The sequence below is a fragment of the Cebus imitator genome, unplaced genomic scaffold, assembly GCF_001604975.1.
Source record: "Cebus imitator isolate Cc_AM_T3 unplaced genomic scaffold, Cebus_imitator-1.0 Scaffold236, whole genome shotgun sequence".
Classification (NCBI taxonomy): Eukaryota; Metazoa; Chordata; class Mammalia; order Primates; family Cebidae; genus Cebus; species Cebus imitator.
The window spans coordinates 1379828-1390447 of NW_016107551.1; the positions used below are offsets into that span (position 1 = coordinate 1379828).

At 34.3% G+C, this 10620-nt stretch overlaps 1 protein-coding gene across 1 annotated transcript in view; it reads right to left on the reverse strand.

Annotated features, from left to right (window-relative positions):
* The window catches only part of LOC108282193 (WD repeat-containing protein 7), a 138509-nt gene that overhangs the window by 80464 nt on the left and 47425 nt on the right, over positions 1–10620 (reverse strand). Inside the window, exons 9-11 of the mRNA XM_037727678.1 lie at positions 7586–7733; positions 7150–7398; positions 5894–6114 (exon numbers count right to left, since the gene is read on the reverse strand). Coding sequence (XP_037583606.1) covers positions 5894–6114; positions 7150–7398; positions 7586–7733 — 618 coding nt within the window. The remainder of the gene's footprint in view (positions 1–5893; positions 6115–7149; positions 7399–7585; positions 7734–10620) is intronic.

Below are 10620 nucleotides of genomic sequence, written 5' to 3' on the forward strand. Positions count from 1 at the left end.
AAAAAAAAAAAAAAAAAAAAAAAGCAAACCAGGGTCTGAATTTGGCACTAGCTTTCCCTTCAGTTTTAATATTTTTACTGCCTATACATGTATACATAAATATGCACTATGAATTTTTTAAAGTGTCAATAAATGGTATAATACTGTATTATACAAAGGTTCCATACCACAGACTGTACTAAATCCAGCTACTTGCCACAGCTAAAAAATCAACTAAGAAAATGTGGATAGTTTCATGCAAAATATCACCATAATTCAATAAGTTAGAATTATTCTACAGAGTGATTAGTATTTTTAATTTCTCAATTTTCATTGTCAATCGTATCTATCTGGTTTATTAAGGAAGATGTTTTATAAAGTAATCTTGATATTTTAAAATAATTTTCTTCCCTTAGTATTTTTTCCAATAAATAGTGTTTCTTTCTCTAAGAGTAACCTATGTGGAAATAAAAGAAAAAGTTCCTGGGTCTTGGAGAGTAGACTCCTTAATGCTAAAGTGTGTAATAAAAGAATGAGAAGTAACAGGGAGAGGTAAAATAAACTGGGAGGGCGATGGAAGGGAAGATGTCAGATCATCTTATCTGTAACTACATAATTCTAATGATGGCGCCTTAGAAGTTTTCTGCAGCAGCACTCCAAAGGTGTTGAAAATATCTGCCTTCCCTTTCACCAGCTCTCTTCAGATTCCCCAGGCAACTGATAGAATCGTGGCCTTCCCTATCCTCGAGTTCAGATTGTACTAATTCACCCAGGTCTACCTCTCACAGCTACTCAGATCTGGAAGTCATTCTATCTCTAACCATGCTGTGTTGCATAAATTTCTTAGCTGTCAGAATAAAATTAAGCCAGTATTCTATAGTTCTGAAGCATTAAAACATTTTAATACTGAAAATATCTGAAGGAATAATAAGACATTGCACTCAGGGTTAAGGGAACCAAAAAGCTGGAGAACAGGAGAGAAAGGGAGACTTGCACTTCCATAGTAACCGTTTACACCTTTTGCATTTTATACTGTGTGCATCACTACCTATTTATAAAATATTTTTAAGGTACCATAGTAAACAGACCAAGTACAGATGAAAATTTAACACCCCAGTTTAAATTTTAGCTGTTTTACAAAACGTTTCTAATACATCTCCTATATATAAGATTTGAAGTGGCAATATAATAAAAGGCTCCACTTTAAATTTGAATCCTACTAAAATTGCATAAGAACTGTCACATCTGAATAGCAATAAATCATAAGAAAAACCACTCATTTAAAAACAATAAACATGGAATGATAAAAATGGTACAGGACTTTGTCATATAATTTATATACTGTTTTTGTGAACAGCTTCATTTCAAACAAATGATACAGCAGTTTGTTCTATCAAGAACTGAAACTTTGCATTCTATAATCTTTTTTTTCCCCCATTTATTTATTTTATTGCATTTTAGGTTTTGGGGTACATGTGAAGAACATGCAAGATTGCTGCATAGGTACACACTTGGCAGTGTGATTTGCTGCCTTCCTCCCCACCAGCTACATCTGGCATCTCCCCTTGCTATCTCTCCCCAGCTCCCCACCCCCCACCGTCCCTCCCCTATTTCTCCCCAACTGACCCCAGTGTGTAGTGCTCCCCTCCCTGTAAGAAAAAACTAAAAATGGCAAAAAACCTTACTAAGACCAGCTTAGCCGTAGAGCCCCCCACCCAGGCAGGGTTGAAGGCATTAAGAAGCAGACACCCAGATAGAATAGCAAAGTGGGGCTAGCTGAGGGCCAACAGCCTTCTGAGCTGGGAGCCTCGGTGGCTGACAGCATTCGGAGCCAAGGGCCTCGAGCAGATGCTGACCCAGGCATTTATTCTCTCTGAACAGGTGATTCTTATTAACAAACAGGTGTTTGGTATTTTTCTCATAGAACAAAAATAAACTAGGTAGGCAGCTGGTGCCTGTTTACTGCTGATCACAGACAAACTAAAAGGTATTCTCTCTCCACGAGGGAGCCACGGGGGCAGGATCACATATTCCGTGCTTAAAGAATTGTTTTAACAGGTGTATGGTATACATACACTGTCTTGCCAGTTTAGAATGCCCCAAGTAGTTTTCCACTGGGGGGAAGGGGACAGTGGCTACGTTTTCCTTGCCATGGTTCTTCTTAGCAAACAATTCATTTTATCATACACTTAGCATTTCTCAACATAACCTAATATTAGAGACCTCAAAATCACAAATTCCAACACATCTCAAGAAGTCAATATGTAGTTAGTCAAACCTTTCAGGTCTTTTGAGTAGTTTACCAAAGCTCCTTGTTTCTCTGCGGACCTAATATGCCCCTGCCATCATTCACCAAAACATTTGCCATTTATAGTCTGCCTTCTACCAGGCTTAATTAAATACTTGCCCTATCCTCCTTCTAAATTGTAAGCTTACATTTCTTGGAACATTTAAACACATTACTTCCTCAACTGTTCTCAATAACCCTTCAGCGCTATACAATCCTCAATTATTTCAGTATTTTACATCTAAAACAGTACCTTCAGATTTTTTAATTTTCTTACATTTTAGTTCTTTAAAATAATCTGTATCAGCTAAATATCAGTTAACCAGACTATTCAATGAATCAAAACTGAATTTCAAAGAACTTTTCCTAAATGAACTTTTGCTTTTTTAAGTAAGAAACAATATTAAATGAAGTATCTTTAAAAAATGGAAACAAATCCTTTAACACAAAATAAAAGGAAAAATCTACTCAATTTAGGTATTCTACATAATGCCATATTTAGGCAATAGTTGTCATCTTTGAACATGACAAATTTTTTAAGTAATTAAAAGTCCCACTAACAAAAGAATAGAGAAATAGTTCATTAAAAATAAAGCAAACAAAACCACTTAAGTCTGGCACTAAATTAATGCTAATCTATAGTAGGAATTTGGAAAGACTTTTAGGTAAAAAGACACTAAAAACAGCTCGAAAAAGAAGGAGTGGGGAAAGAAATGGTGACAAACACCTAAACAGCAGGGAAAATAAGTACATCTTATTTGTCTACTGACATGTATGTGGAGTTGGGAAAGAGGGTCTGGAGCCTGTCTTCAGAGTCCATCTCCACCTTTCAGCTGCAGCATCTGTGCTACATAGCAGACAGTTTTTCAGTTTTTGTTTACTATCTAAGTTAGGAGACACATAATGAATTATTTTGCTGAGTACTTTTTCTTAAAAACTTTATACATTTTAGGAAACATAAAATGTGACAATAAAATCAGAAAGGAGAAATAGTCTGTACATTCTTATTCACAGTTAAAGCAATTTTTACACATAACTGGCATTTCTTGGTTTTAGAATATCTTTCCTGAACAAATAATTACAAGAAGTCAAAACTCAACTTCTACCTGAATTTACCTAAGATAAACCCCAAAACTCTATTCTAATAAACAAGACAGATGACAAATTTTTCAGCATTTATCTCTAATCATGACTTTTGGTAAATATTTAATCTTCCAACTACAAATACACGATCAACTATTTCAACTACTTATTGCCTGATCATAACTTTTAAACAAAAATAAAAATATATTCTGCTAAGAAGAACAGGACACTGGATCAATTTATGAGAGGGACTATTCAAGCATTAGAATCAGTATATGATGCAGTAAACTCAAATCTCAGCCACACAGTCATTTTCTCAACATTTAGCAAACATCAAACTCTTCTTTGCTTTTTATTAACCAGTTTGGCTCTTTGATCTTTAAACATACTTGCTGATATGCATAAAACCACCTAACCAGCTAACTGAACAGGTTATTAAATAGGCAGTCATTATCGGTTAAATTAGCACATAGCTAAAAGCAAGTATCTCTGTCTTCATCAGTACTTTAGAATAAAAATTAATTTTTTTCTTTTATAATTTCATTTTTTTTAAATTTAACTTCCTTTTTAAGTTCAAGAGTACATGCACAGGTTTGTTATATAGGCAAACTTGTGTCTTGGGGGTTTGTTGTACAGATTATTTCATCACCTAAGTATCAAGCCCAGTGCCTATTAGTTATTTTTACCAATCCTCTCCGTCTTCCCACCCAAGAAAATTTCTATTGTTAAGCATGCAATAACTAAATTACAAATTGCAAACACATTATTTTTCAAATACCATACTTCTAGGTCACTTTTCCTCATATTCTCCAGGCCAACTACCACTTTTGGTTTTCCTAAGTCTAGTAGGGAGCTCATTCTCCATTTAGTTGCATATATGCATATTAGCATTTTATTCCATACATATTATTTTAAATACAAATAGTCAAAACATTTTATTATATTAAATACCCATTTGAATTTTTTTAAAAAGAAATTTGTTTAAAAAACACTCACACAGGAATATATAAGCTAAAAATATATATAATTAATGTATTAGAACAGAGAACATGGCCTTGTGTAAGCCATTCCAAACTTTTAATCACATTTGTAATTTAAAGAAAAACTAAATCTTATTCTATGTAATATTCTATTATTTTAAATATTTTATTCTCACACACACCAAAAAACAAACAAAGAAACATGAACCAAAACAGAAATAGTTGTTCTAAATTGGTACAGAATTATCTAAATAATCAATTTTACCACTGAAAATTAGGTATTTCACCAAATGTGCATTCAGAGAAGAAAATCCCCATATTTCACCATAGGACATAACTATTATAAAATGAAGTTTAGAAGAGGGGTTCTAACAATACCTTAATTTATTTATGTAATTATAATAATATCTATTTCACTAAACTATGATATAATATTGGTTATTTAAATAGATACATGGCAATTTTTTATAGTGAATAAGAAATTAACAACCTAATTGGAAGAAAGGAATAAAAAAGAAGGAAGAGAACAATTAAGGAGGTAAATTTGCAAATCTGCCAGGAAAAATAATGAGAAATATTGGTACTAGGATTTCTTACAAACCCACCAATATCAAATCAAACAAAATCTAGCACTGGCAGAACATGGTTGATAAAATACTTGATCAGGAAGATTAAGTAAGTAACTAGAAAGGCCAAGAAAAATGTTGTGGGTTTTGAAATGAGACATCTTGTAGATAATGCAGCAGATACACCAGTAAGACTGTTTTCAGTTTCAGTTAATACTAGAGCTGGTGACAGTGAATGAATTATGATAAGCATGACATGCATACAAGAAGACAATGTGTCTGTATGTGCACACATGTGTGAGTGTTGGGAGATAGTGATTATACACACAAAGATGACTAATCACATGAGTAAGTCCCATGATAAATAAACAGTAAAAAAAAAAAAAAAGTACTGTTATCAGTCCTAAGCCTTCCTACAATCTCATATTTCTATTTATATGACATCATGGCTTAACTTAAAATGCATCACTAAGAAAGCAATCTGGTTCCACAAAGATATGTATGTAATTTTCCAAAATCATAATCAGTGACTGCTAGGCTTTGTCTCCCTTGTTACAATTTTTTATTTATATGAACTCTACTGATAAAGTATTTTGCCTTACCAACACATACATTGTCTTTGCTCAGATGCACCCCAAAATAATGAGATTGTACAACGTTTTCAGGTGTACTTATATTATTTTAAGATATAAAACTGCAACTTCATTCAATAAACATTTTCTCAACTGCTGCTATGTTTCAGAAACAAGTCAGACCATTTAGAAGCTAATTAAGAGGAAAAACTACCATGTCCATCTTCTATTTCTATGTGTCCCAATAGTTAATGATCATAACTTTGCCTAAATATGTTACTATTATTTTAGTTTTAAAATTGAAAGGGTTTTTATTAATTCTCTTGTCACACTTTCTTTAAGTTAGTCTAGATTCCATTTACATTCCTGATAGTAACATAACTCCTCTCTACCATAGTGAATAATCTTTTATAGAAATCAACTTACACTACAGTTTTCAGGTGGAACTAGAAGTTGAGTAATCTCACCACCATGAACACAGAAGATATGTTTCATTTCTCCAGAAAATATATCCCAAATTATGACCGAAAAATCCACACCTCCAGATATCAGGTATCTTTGATCATAACGAGCTGAGACCTGATGAGGATATAGCAAACATGTGACTTTGTTCCGATGACCACGGAGTGTTCTGTGAGGTGGCCAACCTGTGAATGAGGTTTTGGATTTAAAATGGGAAAATTAAAGATTTGCCAAGTTTCAGTAAGTAAAAGTAAACATGAATGTTTAGAATAGCTATAAATTTTATCACAGCAAAGACTTCCAATTTTATCTTCTAAAGCAACTCTGCCTAACTCAGTATCTACTAGCCACATGAGACTACTGAGCACTTGAAATGGGTAATCCAGATTCCTCTGTGTTATGAATTTAAACTAGTCAGGAGATTTTAAAGTTGGTACAAAAAATGTAAAATATTTTATCAACAATCTTCATATTAGAAGTTGAAATGAAAATAGTTTTTGCTATATTGGGTTATATAAAATATAGCCAATTTCACCTGTTTCCTTTTATTTTTTTAACATAGCTATTAGAAAATTACAGGTGTGGTTATATATATGGTTACCATTAGATATCTACTGAATATTGGGATGCCGAGGCGATCAGATCACTTGAGGTCTGGAGTTCAAGACCAGCCTGGCCAACATGGTGAAACTCTGTCCCTACAAAAAAATACAAAAAATTAGCTGAGTGTGGTGGCACATGCCTGTAATCTCAATGACTTGGGAGGCTGAGGCAGGAGAACTGCCTGAACCCAGGAGGCAGTGGCTGTAGTGAGCTAAGGTCACATCACTGCACTCCACTCTGGGCAACACAGCAAGACTCTGTCTTGAAAAACAAAGCCTTCTACTGGATGGTACTGTTCTGGAGGATTTTCAGAATTACTGGTAATATAGTAATTATTTAGTAATCCATAGAGATAACCAAGAGATGAAACTATTAACATATATCAGAGAGATAAAATTAAATATTTCTTTATTTATAGTCATTACACTGTATTAATTCCAATAAGAGACACTGAATATTTTATTAACTGTGCATTAAACTCTACCAACTACATAGCACCCCAACAACTAACTATACTGATTCATTGTATTTATTTAAAAACAAAGAATAGAGACATTTTCAATATCATGGGTAAGAGTTGTCAAAACACTTTAGACATACAGAGATCTTGGGTATACCTCTTCTGAGCATGTGTTCCCCTTGCAACAGCTGTACTATGGCAGTCTGTGTGGCAGGTACAATAACTATGCTTCCATCTTCACGGCCACAAACAAGTCGTCCATGTGCTGGTATGTACACACTTGCAGTTACTTTAAGAGGTTCATTACTACTGGGAATCACACTCAGCTGATCTATGATTCCAGCAGGACAAGGATTCAGTTTATCAAATGCCTCTTGCAAACTAACAGAAGTTGTCATTGCCAGCCCTGTAGAGGTTTGGTTTTATATAAAAGAAAAACATTTGCGCATGTTAAAAAAAAAAACATTAAGATAATGTTGACTTATCCAGTAATCAAAGAAAATGATATATGCATATTATGAATGTGTTATTCAGCAGTTCATATTTAACTTACTAAATTAGTTAAGAAATTGTTACACATGATTTACTATTACCTTCTTCACTTTCCTGTTTATCAGCTATGTCTGATATGTTCCAAATATTCAACCTTCCAGAAGAATCACCCTGAATCAATAGTTTATGGAAATATTCTCTGCATCCGTAGAAGAACCGAGTAACAGGAGGACAAATTAGCAACTGCCAAAAAAATTATTTGAATATCTTTAGCTGTATTTTTAATCAAAATATTTCACATAGTAAAGCTTTTCAAATAAAGATGTTAGGTAAGTTGCCCCAGTAGCCAAGTTTAAAAAGTGTTTATAGCATGATTAATTATTCGACAATATTTCAATGTAATTTTATAGCATTAACATACATGCCAACTAAAATTCAAATCTAGTATAACACACATTGAATGAAACAAAAACTATATTTACAGTCTTTCTCTAAAATTAGTATTTATGCTCCTTTTTTCCACTTCATAATAACTCACGATTGGCCACAATAATGCAATATAACTGCCTATTATTAACTAATTTACACAGAGTTATGCTTTATCAAAAAGAAAAGTCTTCACTTAAGAGGTCAAGATGAGAGAACTCACTAATCCTAGCTTTTTTTGTCCACTTCTAATTACTCATTAAGAATAGCAACAAAATTAGGGCACGGTGGCTCATGCCTGTAATCCCAACAATGGGAGGAAAGATCACTTGAGACCAGGAGTCAGAGACCAGCCCTGGGCAACAAAGCAAAATCCTGCTCTACCAAAAAAAAAAAAAAAAAAAAAAATTGCCCGGCGTGGTGGCACAGGCTCATAGTTTCAGGTGTTCAGGAGGCTGTGGTGGGAGCATCACTTGAGCCCAGGAGTTTGAAGCTACAGTTAACTATCATTTCACTACTGTACTCCAGCCTGGATGACACAGCAAGACCTTGACTGAAAAAAACAAAAAGTAGACCAGGCCCAGTGGCTCACACCTGTAATCCCAGCACTTTCGGAAGCCAAGGCAGGCAGATCACTTGAGGCCAGGAGCTCAAGACCAGCATGGCCAGCATGGTGAAACCCTGTCTCTACTAAAAATATAAAAATTTGCCTGGTGTGTTGGTGCGTGCCTATGATCTCAGCTACTCAGGAGGCTGAGACAGGAGAATTGCTTGAACACAGGAGGCAGAGGTTGCAGTGAGCCAAGATCATGCCATTGCACTCCAGCCTGAGAGGCAAAGAGAGACTCCATCTCAAAAAAAAAAAAAAAGTAACAAAATTGAACTATCAACCTTGTGCAACTAGAATACTCCATTGTTAAAATCAGTATATTTTTCAACTAACAGAATATCGTGTTTTACTTGCTCATATTTTCATAATCAATTTGAACCTAGCCTATGTTAACTATCAACTCCTAGGAACAAAAACCATTCATTAAGGTCTTATGTGTACTTTCCATTTTCAGCTTAAGATTTCATGCCTTCAGTGAAGTACTGTCTGAAAATACTAAATATTGTGGCAGACTTCTATTAGAGTTCAGAGAATTACTTCACAAATACTGGAATGTTAAAGAACAGAATCTTAGCCTGAAAAGCAAGAATAAATTCGACTTCAGTTTTGAGAATTACAATGAACAATCTAGTTACTGTATTCAAATACTAGCTAATCAAATACAGTAATTAGCCAGCTAAACGCATTAGCTAATGGAAACTATATGTATTAAGTATAACCAATTGTTTTATTTATTTATTTTTTGCTCTTAAGAAAGGGTCTTGCAATGTTGCCCAGGCTGGAGTGCAGTGGCATGATCACTGCTCACTGCAGCCTCCACCTCGCTGGCTCAAGGGATCCACCTGCTTTAGCCTCCCAAGTAGCTAGGACTACAGGCATGTACCACCACACCATGCTAATATTTTTTTTTGTAGACATGGGGTCTCACCAAGTTGCCCAGGCTGAAATTTTTAATTGATAAACTACATATTTAACAAGGAGAATTTGCTACAGCAGCTGTAATAACCAATATTCTGTATTTCAACATACCACAAAATACATATTTTTAATTTAAAACGTATTGGGGGCTGATATTTTTTTTAATGATATGCATTTTTTTGTTTTGTTTTGTGTATGTGTATTTCTTATACAAGTCATTATTTCTTAGGTTAATTGGAAGTGACTAGGTTAAGGAGTAATAAGTAGAAGTTTGAGTAAAGAACAGGCAGCCTACAGAAGATCTTAACTGTAAACAGATGTATAAATTCTGTATATACAAAATATTCATGGAAAGAACAATTCCCTTCCCCTAGCCATCCCACCACAAAAACGTGAGACATAATGTTCAGAATGATAAAGCCGAGGAAACCCAGAATATCAATTAATGAACAAATAAACAAACAAACAAAAAAAAACCTCTGCTTTCAAAGCCAAAGAGTCTTTCTTACTGCTCAATATAGAGTTGAAAACCCAGTACTAACTGCTATTGTACTTTAAGTGGACATTAAGCACGTTTTCAGGAATCACAATAAACTTTTGTTTTTATAGAGAAAATATGTTTTATTCCTCATTTCTAGTTTCTAATGATTTAAACTGCTACCTGATTCTCTGGAGGTATTGCAATGCCTTGTTCAATTAATGAACTACTCAGCATTGTTATGTAACTATGTGTGCTCTTCTAAAATTACATCTGTCACTATATTTATAATTACATATTAGTATGTAAAATAATTTACACCATCAATATAAACTTCATCAAAAAGTCAATTTCAAAATGCATTTGGCATAAGATCACTTGCACTCTTAGAAAAAGGAATGTTACTTCACAGGCATATTACGTATTTTTAAATAAGCAAATTTTGAAATGTCCTTATAATTGACCATCTCAAAATGTTTTCCATCTAACACAGTGCTTTGTTTTTTGTTTGTTTTTTTTTTTTTTGAGACAGAGTCTCGCTCTTTTGCCAGGCACCAGGCTGGAGTGCAGTGGCGTGATCTCGACTCACTGTAACCGCCGCCTCCCGGCTTCAAGCAATTCTCCTGCCTCAGCCTCCCAAGCAGCTGAGACTACAGATGAGCCCCACCACTCCCAGCTAATTTTTGTATTTTAATAGAGATGGG